The 18,916-nt window shown below is 35.1% G+C and overlaps 1 protein-coding gene across 1 annotated transcript; it reads left to right on the plus strand.

The window, feature by feature from the left end:
* Positions 1–221: 221 nt before the first annotated feature.
* Positions 222–17,800, plus strand: LOC100374439 (mitochondrial coenzyme A transporter SLC25A42-like). Its single transcript, XM_085494965.1, has 7 exons — positions 222–294; positions 1,841–2,237; positions 8,108–8,216; positions 10,716–10,899; positions 12,856–12,972; positions 13,379–13,530; positions 14,560–17,800. Exons 2-7 carry the CDS (start codon positions 2,076–2,078, stop codon positions 14,877–14,879), a joined length of 1,044 nt encoding a protein of 347 aa, XP_085351091.1. The 5' UTR covers positions 222–294; positions 1,841–2,075; the 3' UTR covers positions 14,880–17,800.
* The last annotated feature ends 1,116 nt before the right edge of the window (positions 17,801–18,916 follow it).

An 18,916-nucleotide genomic window follows, 5' to 3' on the forward strand; every position in this document is an offset into this window, starting at 1 on the left:
CGAAGAACCCACCCAATACCCACCATTTTGAATAAGTAATGACACCATCCTTTTTCCGGGACAATAATATGATTATTTTTAAAAATAGGTTGTAATTTATTAAGTACTTCAAATTAACATGAAAATTAGTTTTATATAATTTTCATGGCCATTGAATCGAATTTCAGAATTTACAATTAAGATAAAAATGAAGAATCTAAGAGAATAAAACAAATCCTGTACGAGGATAGTGTACTTTTTTCAACATGGCAGCTCGCATGCTGAAGAACATTGCCTTGGTCGGAATTTCGAAATGTAAGTTGATTATAGCGTGTATTGGTGTATTCATGACAGGATTACAACCGCTGGTAGTTAAGTATGTAACGATTTTCTGAAATGTTTCTATATTTGTATTGGCAAGTATTTGTTTACCGAGCTATATACGTCGATGTGTTGCTGTGCAAAGTTTTCGCATCAAGGTTTTACTGCAGTTTTAACATCACTGATTGGCATATGTTGAGCTACGTTACGGTCAAGGAGGTTATGCGCAGAGTAAACGCACAGCTGACTGGTGATACGTACTGCCGAGTCACTTATCTATGTATCAACTTTCCCACTCTTTAAGTCAGCATATGAATACAACTTCGAGATTACGCGCGATGAAGCTGACCCAGCAAATATCACTTAAAAATGCCGTCATGCAAGCTGGGAGGTGACATCGCTTCCACTAATTTAGAGACCTATATGTTAGTTAAAAGTTGAAATCAATAATCATTCTAGATCAGTGGTGAGAAAAATAACATTTCATGTATTATTTATAGCTCGCCCAGTACCATTTATCTTCTTTGGCTAAACCATGGCTATACTAAACATAAATCGGTAGGTCGACAGAGAATGCTAATAATAATAATAATAATAATAATAATAATTTTATTATTATTATTATTATTAGCAGAATAGCGTGAACATCACGTTACTATTCATGCATATTCAATAAGAAAATGTCCTCACCTTCCCTAAAATTATGTATACTGTTATAATCCTATCAGATGGTTACCAAACAAAACATGGCTAACCTTCACAATCCTTTTCAGAACAATTGACATGTTAATTCTGTTATGAAATTCTTCAGACAGAAAGTTTAGCGTGAATCTATTGTTTGTGCTGTGTTCATTTTCTTACATTCCATATTAAAAACAATTTTTTTTTGCTAGCCAACTGCATAATCCAGACCACACTGAAGTGTTGGGATGGAGTTACGGCATGTACATGTACCTGTAACCATGGAGGTAAAATTCTATTTGTACATGTACCTCCATGCTGTAAGCCCCATTTTCACTGCCTTCACATGTGAATGCCTTTTGCGCGAGGCTAAGCATTGTTCACTGCTTTGGTATTTTGTGACTTCTCGAAATAGGATTGGTTTTTGACATTATACATGTAGTGTTATTTCCATTGTCCAGCATAGTGGATGTTTCTGATAGATCACAAGGCATGCTATTATTTCTGCACTCTTTGATATCTTAGAAAGTTATAAGATTGCGTACATTTAGAAATGACATGAATAACCGTCGCACTGGGATTTGTGGGGAGGCAAACTGTGACTCTAAGCATGGACCTGCAGCTCCATACAAGCATTGACTAATCAAAGCTAAAACTGCAGCAAATCCAAGAGAGGAGGCTTGCTCACCTGCATGCACAGCAATTCACGTGAGCCGGCTTACCATTCATTTAGGACATGTGCGATCAAAGGGTCAAAGGTGCTTTTTGGACTTTGCTCATATTGTATGTCAATCGGGGCACTTTTTTTGAAAGGCCTGGTTCCATGGCTTTTAATTGTTTTTATCAATTTTTGTTACAGTGAGAATATGATTGTAGAATATTCAATAAGTTCCCCAATGCAGTTATGGACACAAGACACTTTTTGACAGCCATCATACATGTATTATTAGCTCTGTGAAGAGTGCATTAAACTCTGTAAGCGCTTGGTTGTATTCTGGATTTTCACGCCTTGTTACAAAAGATATTCGCACCAATATGTGTCGGTACATGTAACTGGTAACGACCAATGTTTTCTGTCATTGTAATCGTCGCCAATGCATTCTCTGAGACCGTCTGGCAAAGTCCGCTATCCAGCCACAAAAATGATAGAGTCAGCAACAGTGAAGGAGGATCCCCATAGTTTAGAAATTGATGATGTCAGACCAGGATCCAGTAAAACAACTATAGCAATATCACAAGAAAAGCCACATTTACAGGTATGTAATGCAACAATGTTCTGTCTGAGAGCTCTAACAGATTGGACAATGCATCTTCTAATCCTCAAATTAATGATGTTGGCTAAACCACCAAAATTTGTCATTAAAGCGGGTAGGACATCACCTGGGCACACACTGGAATTGAGTCCCCAGCGACAATAACAACACAAGCTAAAAATGCAAACAATGACACACTATGGCCATCTGACGCATGCGCAGGTGACGACTGCCCCGCTTTTAAATTGTTGTGAATGTTGTAATATTAAAACAACTGATTACCTTCTTTCTTTCAAAATATTGTTGATTACCAACAGATTTTGTTTTCAATTTATACATATTTAACCTTATTTCTATTTTATAAGCATTTTCTTTATTTCTATGTGTAAATATGTAGGAACTATACATTGTACATTATGCTTCGGAACTCTTAAAAAGTGGTCACTATATGCCGGTAGTCATTATAACACAGGTTTTGCTGACCCACAAGCACTACTTAGTGATTTATTGATATTCATGCTGATAGATTTACTAAAAATAGAACTGATGTACATGTAGCCAACCATGCAAATAATGAAATGCCTACAACAAAATTTAAAGCGAAAGGATCGTCACCTGCACAAATGCGGGAATTGAGTCCCAAGTGACGATGACAACACACGATGAAAATGCAAAGGCTCATGGGTAGACACTTGTTTGTAAACAACCACACAATGTGCTTGTTTTTCTGTATGTGCAGGTGACAACTCCTTCACTGTAATTGTTCACACATGTGTTTAGCATATTTCAAGATGACTAGAAACAAACATTTAAACCTAAAATTTGGCCCATCCTAAATTATCAAAAAACACAGCTTTGTCAGTGAAGCACATGTCTGAAGATTTGCTTAGATGAATTATCTGTCTCACACAGCATAATTTGTGAATTAACAATCAAAATGGCACTGCATGCCTGTGTGATCGACCTGGAAATCTACTATTTTCAAACTCTTTTCTTTTATTTACATGTATACATGTACTAGCTGATGTTTATTTTAGAGGGATCGCACAAATTGAGTCAACTTGATAATTTATCACAAATTTGATTAGCATGTGGACTACCAGGGGTGGATCCAGATTTTCACACCAAGTACTTTTGAACACTGAATTTTTTGTTATGCCATTTGATTTGATTTCTGTTATAATCCTACCATTTTTGTCTCAACGGACCTATGGGATGGGTTTCTGTCCTGCGACTGTCTTTCGTCTATCTGTCTGTGCACGACTTCTTCTCAAAAACCATCAATCCGTTTGACTCGATTTTTGGTGTGTGGATGCCTTGATGAGTGGAGATGATAATTTGTTCATGAGAAGTCGATCTGCCAAAATTATGCAAATTAGCCCCCCAAAACTCTAACATTTCTTCTATGATACTATTATTTAGTTAGTTAGTTAGTTAGTTATCTAGTTAGTTAGTTAGTTAGTTAGTTTTGTAGATCCTATGAATAACTTTGTGTATGTACAGTATAAGTATATACTGTAAAACTCTTTTAGTACTATCAGTGAAATATGAGAAAATAAGCCTTTTCATTTCACTGTATCCATCAGTAGTGTATGTCTATATATAGTGGATGTATGCCTCTACTTGTTATCAGATTAACCAACCAGTAAATATGCAGAAAAAAATGTCAAGTGAATTTCAGAAATGTACATGCATATAGTACACTCTCCTGTACATCAGTGTGCCAAATACCTCTCAATAGACTCTACATGTATATAGTGAGTTCTAACAACATTACGAAGGCTGGATGCCACTTTAACTTGCCATAGTTCCAGGCCTTGTAATTTGGTTATTTTGTTGTTGCTTGGTTGTGGTAGCAGACCCAGTGGGTAGTCCATCAGGTTTAGATCCACTTTACATTGCGCTTTTCGTGACAATGACGACATTTTCTGCTGTTGGGATTTCACTGTTGCAACGTCTTTAGACCCACCGCTCGGAAATCCTCCAGCGAGAATTCTCTTTCACTGGGGTTCTGCTGTCGCGAAAAGCGTAATGTAAAGTGGGCCTTACATGTAGTTTAGGTCTGTTTGCTGCCATGTTAAAAAGTATGAATACATGTACCACTAAATGTACGCAATTTATTGTATAATTTGGGTGGATAGGATGTCCCAAGGCAATGGAGACCAAATATAATCAACAAAGTTTTATTTTTTTGTGAATTTCTTCAATTAGGACAGGCATTGGTAGTCTGTGCTTTTTTAATGGGCTTACTACTATTAATTAATTTTAATTTCAATCCTTTAGTATCTACATTGTATAAGGCCAAACTAAAAATATATGTGGTTCTGATATCCCCAACCCTATCTGAAATGTCTTGCCTACTCTGAACTTTTTTTGGCCAACCATGAAAAACTGATCACACAAGATTTCAATGAGACTTGACAAACTGATTCTGTTGTTTAGAATTTCAGCTGAAATAGAAAGACTTTTACTGTAAACATAATTAAACATGGAACTAGAAAACAAAAGGCTATGTCATAATGGAATAAATAAAAAGGTATTTTCATGTGCATGTTATCAGAACTGCACAATTTATTTATTTATCCCTCTAACTGTAGTGGGACTTTGAGTTAGCACAAGGTCCTACATAAGCTACAGTATGATCCAGACATAATTTAATATTTAGCTGGTATTAAGTTGGCTTAAAGATAGCATGTTGTCACTGCTACATATCTGAATTGTGCACAGTAATCTGCTTACATACATGTATCACATGTTTGTAAAATACTTTATTTTAGCTGAAATTATTTTTGCTGCCAAAAGGCTTTTTGGCTGTTTTGTATACAATTTGTTTTCACTAATTTTTTATGAGTTGAATGTAAAAAAGTTAAAAAGGGATATTTGCTGAATTTTATTTGCACTGACATATCCCTTTAGCAAAATTAGCGAAACTAAAGTATTCTACAGTAGGTGAATACTACAAAGAATAAGTTGAAACCATTTATAACAATATGATAATCACTTTAACAATTACAAGTTTTATGGCAAAGTCAGCTTGGAAGTGAAGTTATGCCTATACGTTGTACAATGCGATATTTGATTCCTGCATACAGAACAGTTGTACATGTATGTAATACATTTACAATGTAGGTCAATTCACCAACCAGCATTTTTCACCATTTGTATAGAGGTAACCCCAGATTATAATCACATGTGTACAGTACAAATGTATTGTGCATTTCTTACCATATTCCCTTCTATCCTGAATCCGGAACATCACTGTAATGTCAAATGGGACATAAAATACTGGCTATGAAGTAAGAACTTATTGATTGTCATTTCCTTAGAAGCCATGTAGGAAGTGTAGCATGTTTTACCGGGGTAATACAATGTACATTGCATTGAGAGTACATTTGTCTACTGTGGACCAATTTTACTTGGGCAGTTCAAGGTTAGACAGTTAAGAAAATTCAACACTATTCAATATGGCTAGTGAACGCAGAGAAATGCTATCCCACATAGAATCTTACTGGTTCTGCTATCTTTTGTAAGAGTAGTTGTAATTGAGAACTATTTTATTATCAGTGATTTTTCAAACAGGACCACAGCGCCCTCATGCCATGGCCATGCGCCTGGGGAGCAGATCCTCTGTCAACCATTAAATTCTGAATGACCGGGAATCACATGTAGCCACAGTCTTCAACTGTGACCTGTCTGATAGTAATTTTGGCCCTAAAGAAGCCATAGAATGCTCCAATTTAATTATCAAAACTTCACACCCTGGTACATGTAGGAAGAACCCTGTCTCCCCCACTTAGTGGCGCCGCTTAATTGCAGTGCTCCTTCTTGCAGTTCTTTCTTAGAAAAATTCTCTGATTATCAAATTCAAATGCAATAACTGGTAATAATGTTTGTGTACAACTAGCAAGTTTATTACTCAATCAAACCCTGTTTTTGATTTGTATTTAAATTTACATAATCGCAGTGATAGGCTGTAGCAAATCGTGATATGCATTCATTCTATGATTTCGTCTGGTTTCTAAAGTTTCATCCTCATCAGAATGATTTATATAACTCATTAATTTCCCTGTTCCATTCATAATAAAGAATGACAACCATTCAATTTGGAAACCACGCACACAAAACTTCCTAATCATGCTGATGTTTTTTTTATCTTTCTTCGACTTTTGTTTTGGGTTTCTTGTTTGCTGGTGCACTGTACCAAACCAAAAAACGCTCCATATCATCGAACTCTCACAGCAGTTACCATGACTACACTGGACTTCGCCATTAAAGATTACTGCGCAACTATTTCCATGCAACAACAGTATTCAAATGTCGTAATTGTGCAGGAAAAGTTTTGAACACGTCTTAAATGGCATCGGATTCAAATTCTGAATGATAAGTGGATTGCGTTGGGTTCACAGGAATTTTACGGGTATAACAATGATAAAAAAACACTTGTCTTACACTAAATTATTCAAGGGAAATTATGGTATCCAAAATTCAGTACAAATGTTTTGTCCTATTTTTTGGGTATACAGACAGCTAAGATATTGCTTTTACCGGACTCATCCAATTGAGCACCCATGATCAATTAAGTGTTGTCGGGTTCATATTCAGTTAAGCGCCCATTCCTTCAAATGTGACTGTATGTCATAAAACCTGGTCTTTAGGCATTGTTTGACTTTTCTGAATTACCAGCAATCAAATTTATATAATACAGCGTGGATATTGACCATGATATATCGGGCAAATACTTAGACAGCCACAGTAAACGTTTGTAAACAGTGACAGTGACCATTACAGCCCACAAGGACTGTAAATACTTCATTCCGTTTTCACTTCACCTTACAAAAATTACTAACTATCATTTTGTAGATGGTGGCAAAAGATGGCGCTCAACATGTTAAAGTGAAATTACTACCTTGATAGATTCTCCTTTCCTACAAATATTGTAATATTACCGTACTCGACCGCGTTAGTGCCCAGGGGCCTCAACTCAGAAAATCATGATTTTTTAGGGGTGGGCGCTTACCCGAGCACCCTCCTCGAAAAAGAGTGCAAATGAAAAATTTGATTCATCAAGTGACAGATTACGTCTTTGAGGGAAAATCAAATTACGAAATTAGTTGAGTCGTCATTGATTTTCACAATGAAGAAACAGAAATGATCACAAAAAATATGCACATTTTATTACAATATTAATTACGTACCACCAGAATTTACGAAATTAAAAACATTTGAGTCTGTTGGAACACAGTCGAAGTCAAAATTGTCATATTACCTCCACTGATGAAGGTGTTGGATCGTACGCAAACTCTCGATGAAAATCACTTTCCGCCATGATGCATTTGACCTGAAGCAGCGTCCTTTGACCTATTGGGTCAAGTCGATTATTTGCCAATCAGAATGCTGTGTTGTACTGACGCAAACTTTCCGGTAACGCAATGCGGAAGTGAATTATCGATGTCGAAGTACGGTCTGTTGGAATTGATTTCAGCGAATAAACGACATTGTTTTTCCAAAAAACTAGTAACTAGCCATTTTTGAGAGGTAGATTGAATATGGCATGAAATATTTACCGCATTTTGCTTGTATTAACAGGTCATTGTCGAAGCGTAATTTACGCACGGTTACCGTGTTCTACGCATTCACAACCTGTTCACAGCGATCGATATCCACGCTGTATCATATAAAAACGATTACCAAGATTCGTTACGCAAGACCAAGTTTTAAATTAGTTGCATTTTGAAGGGGTGGGCGCTTTGCCGAATGTGACCCCAAATATAAAAATTGCGCAAAAGTGGGGGGTGGGCGCTTGCCCGGGCATGGGCGCTAACACGGTCGAGTACGGTAAATGTTATTCTCATGAAATTCTTTTTTTATTATAGCTCAGCACCAAAAAACGGGTACTGACATCACTGACTGGAGGAGCCATTGCTGGAGCTGTTGCCAAGACAACTATTGCACCTTTAGATAGAACCAAAATTATATTTCAAAGTAAGTACTTTTGAAAATCCTATTTAGGTAGAACCTCCTCCTGCCATTCAACCAGTTGTAGAGCATCTCACTGGAAAGTAGTCTGTAAGTTCTGATTGGTTGCTCATCCAATGTGTACATACATGATTGGTCTAATATAGTGGTGATTCACACTTGGTGCTGCCAGAGCCTACATGTACACAAAATTTTAATCAGATTTAGTAATTTCTATAATGAATACTTTGATATCAAATATGTTTGTCCAACATTTAATTTTGGCTATATGTCCATCCATTTCCCAACATTTTAACATGTACTGTATGTTAAAAATTGTTTTTTGTTAAATACAACGTCTGTGCACAGTACAATGCTCACTTTTACTTAAAAGCCCACACAGAGCTGATTGGCACAAGGCCATCTCAGAGCAAACCCAAGGTTGGCTTAACACTACTTTTGGTTGGGCCCATGACCCTGTGCACACCTATAGGAAGCTTGCCTGTTTGAACGATCTGTTTCAGACAATGAAATTATAATGTCACAATCATGTCAAATAACATGTGGTATGAGTTACAGGTTTAAGCATGCCCTGAAGGTTTGTTGACCAAAACAATTTCTCCTTTTTAAAGCACTGAAAACTTTGTCACAATGAAAATATAATAGATGTATGTGCTTAGATGTACATGCTATCAATAAAATCTGTAGTTCAGTGTCTCTAGTGGAAAACATGTTGATGGCACACAGTGTAGTCAGCAATAGAGGCAAATATAGGTCACTGGTTCAAAAGTTTAATGTTATCACTATATGCATGTACTGGTGTAAGTGTCCTGGTATTGTGTTCAATTTAATTTAGGTTTTCCTGTTACTGAGTTATATTGCACAATATGTGTCATTGTAAGATTTTTTTGTCCCCACATTCTATACTTAAATTGTAAATTTTTAAAGCTTGCATAATGCTTTTAGTCTGGACAGACCCAACATATTAAATTCAACATTAAATGGAACTTCTGATATTCTTGTGATTTCACAAATTTAAGTTCTTTTCTTGGGTGTTATCGGTATCATTATTATTAAACTCGCTGTGACCACTATGTTTTTTTCCATTTCCATAGTTGACTTTTCTGTTGGTACATGTTGTAACAGAATCTTCTTCACTTATGATGTAAAGTCTATATTAGTCATTTCCCTAACCAATGTTTCTGTTTAAAAATAAAACAAGCAAGGCATAAGACAAAAGAAATTGATGGGTTGTTGTTTTTAGTATGTAAGCAACCATTGGATACAATTACCATACTCGATCACGTTAGCGCCCATGCTTGGCTAAGCGCCCATCCCCCATTTTGGGGCATTTCTATTTCCGGGTTCACGTTGTAAGCGCCCATTTGCATAAATATGTCGCATGTTTGTAAAATACTGTAAAATACTAGCTGGAATTACGATAGTTTTCGCTGAAAAGACTTTTTGGGTGTTTTGTATGAAATTTGTTTTCACTGATTTTTGATGAGTTGAATGTAAAATATAGGAAAAAAGTTATATTTGCTGAATTTTATTTTCACTGAATCATTCCTTCAGCGAAAATAGCGAAAATTAATTCAAAATGAAAATAAAGTATTTTACAGTACCAGAAACTCTTTGGGAATTTTCATTGAGTTTGCATACAATCCAACACATTCGGCAATGAAGATAATGATTAAAATTTTGACTTTGACCGTGTTCCAACAGCCTAATATTTTTAACCTCGTAAATTCGGGTGGTACACACATTGATCAGTGGATCTCGTATTTATACTATCATGTAATACTTCAGTGATTTGAAGGAATATTTGAACTAAAGTGAAAACAATGAAAATTACTAAATATTATTAATTTTTTTCCCAAAGATCATAATTTGTTATACATGGATGAGTTGCTGTCATGCTATTGGTCAGAAAGTTGTTCAAATGACACGCGTAGAACCCCATGGAAAGATGATTTATCATCATTTGATAACTTTATATAAATATACATGATGCACACTCGTACAGCATTATAGACGCTCACCATGTCTTTCAATGCTTTTAATATGTGCGTATATTAAACTATTGCAGCTCGTCGCCTTTGAGGACTGTTTGTTCATTGGTCCTGGAAGTGAATCGAGTTGTAACATTTTTTAATACCTATTGCACTTTTGTTTATTGATTTTTAGATAATTTCTTAATTTGTTCATTTTGGATCATGTGGACATAACTTCTATAGCCACAGTTATGCAAATTTATTTTGTGAAAAATGCTTGTGACATTCAACAGGTTAATGATCAGGCTTCAAGGCCTTTTAGGAAGTGCAATTCTTACTTAGAAAGGTAGTACAGTTTCATAAGAAATGGTGATTTTTTGGTTCTCAATTGTTAAAAAAGAATGGGTGTGACTACAGCTTCTAATGCAGATTTTATGGTAGTTCATTTGGGTTATTACGGTGGTTATACCCAGTGTATTGTTTTCATGTGTACTTATTGTTTTCCTTTCTAACCATATATTAATTTTGACAGCTTCTCAAAAAGAATTTACCTACAAAGCAGCCATGAATGTACTCGGTGAAACTTACAGAAAAGAAGGATTTTTCAATTTATGGCGTGGTAATACAGCCACGATGGCTCGTATAATCCCTTACGCAGCGATACAGTATGCAGCTCATGAACAGTATAAACTGTTATTCGGTGCCAAAGATGGAAAGTAAGTTTGAATTTGTATGAATTTTTAGCTCCGCTGTCGACTTTGTCGAGCGGAGCTTATCATATGAGTGATTGTCTGTCGTCGTCCGTGTCAATGTTTTACTTTTTCGACTTCTTCTTGAAAACTGCAAGCCTGAATGCTTTGATACTTGGTGTATGTGTACCTTGGGTAGACCTCTCTCAGATTTGTTCATTTCATGATCATATCTTCAATTCTCTAATTTTGGTGAATATTTGTTAAAAACCACAATAATTTATGGTGAAAAATTATATTTTTGAATTCTTGTTGAAAACAGCAAGTCCCATTGCATTGATATTATGCATATTGTTCATTTTCTAATGATGTCTTCTGTTCTTTAATTGAAATGTGCATTGCTAACAGCAGAGCTATCTCAGCCGAGAGGCTGCTTGTTAACCGTTTGAACGCCATTGGCAATTTTGGTACCATCTACAAAATATTTTTATGCAGTCTGCTCCTTCCCAATATGAAATGTAGATAAAAATTAACAAATCTTTTGATCAAAAACTAAAAGCAATATCTGAAACTGTCTGTATTGTCCAAAATATTGATTAAATTTACTGAAAATTTAACAAAATGAGAAAATATTTGCACTGAATTTTAAATTGAAAAAAAAAATCAGGTACTCAAAAGGGGTTAAGCACCACTGTCATCAGAATTGTACATATGCATACAAATATTTACATATTGTTAGCAGCAAATTTTTAGAAATGGGCTAAAGAGCAATATGCAAACTATAATTCAAACAGTTATCACCATTGGTCTTTTGTGACAATAAAGTACAATATTTATAACCATGAGCAGTGTTTATTGTCTTTAACTGCTTATAACATATTATGCATGTCATTAAAGACCAATCAGAAACAGAAGAACAATAGCAGAACAGTATGATTGTACATGCACAGCTCTGACAGTGTCAGTTTAACTGATAACAACCATAATGATTACTGATTAGTCACCTTCCCACAATCCAATGTTAGAATATGGCTGCTAGTCTGACATTGTGTGGTAGTCCTCAATGTTTTTGTCAAATGATATAAAATGATGATCGATTCTCTCACTGTGCATTATATCAAATGATGCAAATAATAAAAGTAGAATGTCTATTTCCTAGCGTCTGGCAAAAGTAACATGCTGCTTGTTGGAGTTTTTGGATGAGTTGCTGTCATGCTATTGGTCAGAAAGTTGTTCAAATGACACGTGTAGAACCCCATGGAAAAATGATTTATCATCATTTGATAACTTCATATAAATATACATGATGCACACTCGTACAGCATTGTAGACGCTCACCATGTCTTTCAATGCTTTTAATATGTGCGTATATTAAACTATTGCAGCTCGTCGCCTTTGAGGACTGTTTGTTCATTGGTCCTGGAAGTGAATCGAGTTGTAACACCTTTTAACTTTTGATGATGAGTCAGAGCTAGAAATTAGCATTTGTAGACGCTTAGATGGTCCACTATTTTGTATACATTTTGTGTTTAATACCCTTAGTTTTGAAGACAAGACTGATTTTTTCAAAACAAAAGTACTGTCTGTGCGTTGGGCTACTGTTAATTTTAAGCCCTGTTTCAGTCCTGAGAGGCTGTGATACTTTGATCTAGTGTTGCCTTTAAGCCTGTATGACAAGTCACTGACACAGATTTGCTGCGACTAGTTATGCTACAGTCAAACTGTGGGTTGACTCTGTATCCCTGCAATGTCAGTCTTGTTAGAGAGTACACTGTTTTTGAAGACAAGCCTTTTCAAACATTAACTGTGTTTTGTGATGCCACGAGTTAGAGCTACATTTTCTGGATGTGCATGCTCACAAAGTGTGAGATTTTGCTTTCTTTGAGATCTTAATCACATACATGGTTATCAAAGTTATTTTCTAAATCCTAATGTTGAAATGTATATTTTATGACTTCATTTGTTGCTGTGTTGTCTCCACAGAGCCTTAGATCCATTACCACGTTTTGTTGCTGGTTCGTTAGCGGGTGCTACTGCTGTTTCCTTTACCTATCCATTAGATTTAGCCAGAGCAAGAATGGCTGTTACACAGAAAGAAATGTAAGTATTATAGAAACAGACTTTATAGTGTCAAAGTGTCACTGTCGTTGCACTGCACATGGTTCTTAGATAGGTACATTTGTACCATTAAAAAAATGATGGTGTAATCAGAAATGGGGCTTTTGTTTTGGTCTCTGTCCCACTGTGTGATATTATTTCTCAGGCATGCGTGGATCAATTTATTTGAAAGTTGGTACAAAGACAATGGTATGGCCTCGTCGATGTCATTCAAACTTGGTATGAACATAACAAATGACTGGGTACTGATGCTTGTGATTTTGTTGTGTGATTTGATTTGTGATAAAATAAAAACAAATCAGGAAAAAAAAAAACACTTTTGGGCCTTAGAGGGTGCTGTAATATTATGCTATTACAAGATGAATATGGTGTATACTTTATTTCTAAGGTACAATACATTAACCAGTGTATTTTGGATGATTTACAAGAAAGAAGGAGTTCGAACGTTTTACAGAGGATTTCTACCGACTGTCATAGGTGTACTTCCATATGGTGGTATTAGTTTTTTTACATATGAAACACTCAAGAAATTACATGGAGGTAAGATGGATTGTACCACACTGAAATCTCATTTTATGCTTGATATATGTGCATAAGCTGTATTCATAAACCCTGAAGTTGATATATCATAGTACTGTCTATAGGCATACATTGTATCTGTACTAAAACAATGTGATATCATGGAACTGGGTGATACTGTGTATTGTTGCATGATTTATTTTGAAATTAAAATTAGGGATCATTATCCCACTTATATTGATATTTATTGCTTTACTATTATTAGAATTTATATAAAATCAATCTATTTCTTGGTCTATGTTCCAAATATTTGGCGTAAAAGCCTACATTTTATGTATGTAGAGCATTATCTCAAGTTGCACAGACCAAATATGTTCAAACTTAATATATTGCTAACACATATTGACTTTACTCAGTTCTCCATTTGCATGTACATGTATCTATCATTTTTCATGACTTGTTCAAAATTGTCCAAAAAAAAAATACTAATTTTGGGTAATTTTTGCTTACAACTTTGCAATCACTAAGTTTATTCAATTTTTTTTATATTTTTTTTTTATATAATTACTATAAAATACAAAAAAAAATTAAGCCAAACAGGATCTTATTATCATCAGATTGATTTAATCTTGACAAGTTGATTTGTGCCATAATTTCCAAGATGGCCGACTTTTAGCTATGTTGTTCGACTATTTTTATCTTATTTGCACCAGTTCTGTTTGTATCTAAAATTTTCAATGTCCAGTTAGATCCAAATGTACAGAGGCATTTGTGTTCTTGTACATCAATGGCAGCCATTTTGTTTAACGTTTTGTAAACATACATGTTATGTGTATTATATGCATTGTAGAACTGGTACAGGCACTTGTACAAAAGGGAGCAGATTAATGCTGTTCATTCTTTTGTTGTAAGTACAAGAAGAAGAAAGGCTGCAACATTTGTGTCTGAAATATATTTAAAAAAACAGTATTGCCACTAGTTATTCATGTGAATCCGACAACCTCTCAAATACTCCATGATTCACTTTTAATATACCACCTTGTATTACAGATTATACAGGAGGGAAAGATCCCCATCCAATAGAGAGAATGTGTTTTGGTGCTTTAGCGGGATTATTTGGACAGTCTGCATCCTATCCATTGGACATTGTAAGGCGAAGAATGCAAACTGCTGGTTTGAAGGATTATGGACATTTGTATGATACAATTGTAAACACTATCTCACTTGTCTTAAAACGAGAAGGACTAGTTGGTGGATTGTATAAAGGATTAAGTATGAACTGGATTAAAGGACCAATTGCTGTAGGGATTAGTTTTACAACATTTGATCTGACACAAAGAATGCTCAGGAAATATGAAATATTCACTTGATGAAGATGTGATAGCATCTGAGAATACCATGCCTGGCAGGAATCATAAGTGTTAGCTAAGATGGATTGAGTAATGTAATTGATAGACCATCAGGAACCAGAATCGTTAGCTGCTTGTTAATGAATGGAGTTATCACATCATTTGTCAGGAATTGTATCTGTTAGGCGAGCTGGAATGAGTGAAGTAATCGCATCACTCTCAGAAATTGTAACCGTTAGCTGAGCTGGAATGAGTTATGTTTTCTCATCACTTGTCAAGAATCGTAACTGTTAGCTGAGCTGGAATGAGTGAAGTAATCGCATCACTTTTCAGAAATTGTAACTGTTAGCTGAGATAAACTGAGTGACGTAACCATTAGACCCACTGGGAATAGTTAATTGAGTTTGTTGTTTTTAAAAGTTATCCAAGTGGCATCTGTTTGGTTTAGGAATGTTGAAACAGTGTAAATACATATGTATGTAAACCAACAAACAAAATGAGCATGTATTAAAATTGGAAATGTACATAATGATGACCAGTGTTCCATAAACATTGACAGATTATTTTGTTAAGGAAAATTGTGTTCTTCAGTCAGATGTACTTGTGGATACAATCACAATTAATCAGTGCATACAGTTAATTATATCATACACAGTGCAATCTGAGGACTTCCTCTTTCTGGATTCACAACTACCTCTACAATTGTACTGTTACTTTATTTTTACTCTGAATTTATTTCTACTGTATTTGCTGTAGGAGTGCAAAAGTGAAAATATAATTCAGCGAAAATACCTTTTTCTTATGTTTTGACTCATCAAAAATCAGTGAAAATACACTTCATGCAAAGCAACCAAAATGTTCTTTCAGTAAAAATTAATTCCAGCTAAAATAAAGTATTTTACAGTACACATGTGTATAGAAAATTAATTACCGGTACAGTCCATTTGTGGAATTAGCATTATAAAAACATGTGGGTGAAAAATTCTTAACATGTGCTACTAGTAATTGTATTTTTTCTTACATTTCAAACATCCACAGACTACTTCCATAAAGTATGAACGTGGATCAAGACAAATTTCAAGGGCATGTCAAGTATTTTTCACATCTCATGTCGATTTGATCCAATCATTCATTTACAAACCCCCCAACTACATCTGTGCCCAATTTGTTAATCATTCCTAGCCACCATAAGAAGTATCCGGATTTCAAATGCAGCTCTGTCTGTATACAAGTTTGTTAATTTTTCACACCTCTCTATGGAGGTTACCAACATTTATATGGAGTCCACCTGATTGGTGGAGTCGGCAATGAGTCAGGCAATGATCTGATGCATGTTGTGAAAGTATTTCCAACCTGTGTTTTCCTCAAACAATTTTTCGCCTTGAGACATGTGCATTTGATGTTATTTTTTTCTGTTCATTTCGGCTTTCCCAGAAGACTTTTAATATCATTTGTTGAAAGAGATGTTTCTTAGTGCCTATTTTTTTAAAAATTTTGCAGGGTACACTGTTTTGAAATGGAGGGGGCAACTTTTTATACAAGTTGAATTAATAATATTCAAAATGGCTATATGACATTTTTGCCAATTTTACTCCATTCCCTAATTGACAATAGCAACATTCTCATTTTGAGAACAATTCTTTTTAATATAGCATGACATCTTGAATTGGCGAAATTAAAGATTAGCTAAAATAACATGTTAACTAAGAAGACCTGTTTTAAAAGTATTCTTTCAGAGGCTAGGGATGGATTTACAAATAATGGGCAGTGAGGGTAATTTTTAATTTTTCAATATTGGGGGGGGGGGTCAAATAAATTAAATGTTTATTTTTATAATGATTATTTCCAATAGAAGTGTTCTATAAGTTACGATTGTTTTTTTTAACATTATAAAAGCCAGTCAAAATAATTGAAAATAAATTGTTCTAATAAATGCATATTAATATTCATTGTAATTAATGGTATTATTATTATACGGTACATTTGGCTGTAAAAACAAACATTAATTATCCATAAAAATCTATACAGACGTATACAAATGTGTTTTAATATACAACAGGCTTCATTTTTATTTGAGAAATGTATGTTTTATTTGTGTAATAATTGAACAGTTTTCTTTCTTTCTAACTTTACACGCTGGATGCAGAAACGTTGTAGTACACGTTTGAAATAGAATATATTTGCTAGTTTCCGGCACTCTGATGAGCTATCAAATGTTTATGTGGCGAAATCAGCCTCCTCTACACAAACGAAATTTGGGCATTTTTACATCAGAGCGGATTTCCAAGGTGAAACTCAAAACATGGATCTTGTAAAATATTTTTTCGCTTGTGTTGAGGCTGGTATCTCTCACTAAATTATTACTATACACAAGGAAAAGATGTATAATTATCACAAATTATGTTATCTTTTAATATGGGAATCCATCAACCTCTTCTATCCATTACACTCACTGTACTGATTTCATGTACAACTTTGTTGATACAATGTATTCTCAAAATAACATCAATGATTAATGCACTAAAAAATTAATTTCTTCATTTATGCTGTATCTAAGTCGCAGTTTCACTCTTGCATGGTTTCCAAAATAAACCAAATGTATGTTTAGCTCAGTTTAATCGGTGGTAATCTTGATATAAGCAGTTTGTCTTCTTAGTACCAACATTGTAGAAACATAGTTTTGTAAGATTATCACAGCCACTGGCCTAAACCTTGTATTTTTGTATAATATTTTTGACTTTCTGAATGTCAATGTGTTAATTTGGAGTATTCCACTTTTTTAGCGCAAGTTTCTCTGTTTTACTATAACAGTTTCTTGAATATGCAATATAATCTTTATTTTGTAACTGTTAATATGCATCTTGTACATTAAAACATAGAACTTTTAAGGTCTATGATTAAAAGCAATTGTTTTGATTAAATCAGTTCAAAGTTAAATGAAATCAATGTCTTGTATGTTATTTCCCAATGTAGTCATACATTGTACTTCAGACTGTTACTAAATAATGGAAGCCTTATTTTTGGTGATTATCATTTGATTTGTCCAAAAAGAATGACAGTTTGACAGAGTTCACTTTGCCATACAATTACCAGCTTATGGTGGTAGATGGTGATGAAACCGGCTTCAGTCCAACTACACAAGCAATGTACTCCATATTACAAGATCCATTCTGAAGGCCCACAGGAAGTACTTAATAGATTTGTTAAAAATCCAAATGGCACACAAAGAGTTGGCCAACACTTACTTTCTAACATAAGTGAGTATGTATAGTTAGTCATTCATGTAACTTGTCTTTGTAAAACTCGCAATCATCAGCCAGGTACATGTTTTAGAAGATGTGGCAGGGTCGGACTAAATAGTTAATTTTTCATTCACTGCGAGATTTTGCGTAATACGTGAAATGTGTGGATCGAACGTCTGCTGTAAAAATCAAATTTGAAAGTTTATTTCTATAATATTGAAATGCCGAGCTTCCAGAAGGGGTATGACATTAACGGTCGGGCCAGTGAAAATTCGAGAAAAGAACACAAACTCAACTTTGAAGTAATCCCGAACAACCAAATTTATATATGTTACACACGTAGGGCTAATCTTGTTACACTGTTCAGAGGAGTCCCAACAATCATCCCAAAGTACCGTTTTCTGCGAGTTTTGGGCCTTTGTTTTCACCGCCGCTGGTTGGCAGGCGGTGAAAATGCCCGGATGTCCGCCCCATGATAGCACAAATACCCTCAAAATACTTTAGGGTTTGTTGCTACTACAACCTTTGCTTGTCCTGTATTTACGATTGGTTTCCAAGCTTCGCTTAAGATATACGGAGCGTAAATCGCAGAGAAGCTATGCGTAATCCAGATGATATGAATCGTCATGCGTTTGGGAGGGGCCATGGCCCCCCTGCCCCCCCCCCCCTCTGGATCCACCACTGCATTGGTAGCCCGATACTGTATGCCGTGTAAACTATGTAAGCACGTAGTTTGTCTGATTATGACGCGCTGGACATCAGTTGCTCAGTGACGTATTCGGCGAAATTATAATTCACACAATCTCTGCATTCTGA

The sequence above is a fragment of the Saccoglossus kowalevskii genome, chromosome 21 (assembly GCF_978046115.1).
Source record: "Saccoglossus kowalevskii chromosome 21, keSacKowa6.1, whole genome shotgun sequence".
NCBI classification, from domain to species: Eukaryota; Metazoa; Hemichordata; class Enteropneusta; family Harrimaniidae; genus Saccoglossus; species Saccoglossus kowalevskii.

Bases quoted from the DNA above. Each gene is read 5' to 3' on its own strand.
- LOC100374439 (XM_085494965.1), top strand. From the start codon at position 2,076: ATGCATTCTCTGAGACCGTCTGGCAAAGTCCGCTATCCAGCCACAAAA. The intron at 10,900-12,855 runs GTAAGTTTGAAT...TTGTCTCCACAG, and splicing joins TTCGGTGCCAAAGATGGAAA to AGCCTTAGATCCATTACCAC. The intron at 12,973-13,378 runs GTAAGTATTATA...TTTATTTCTAAG, and splicing joins GCTGTTACACAGAAAGAAAT to GTACAATACATTAACCAGTG.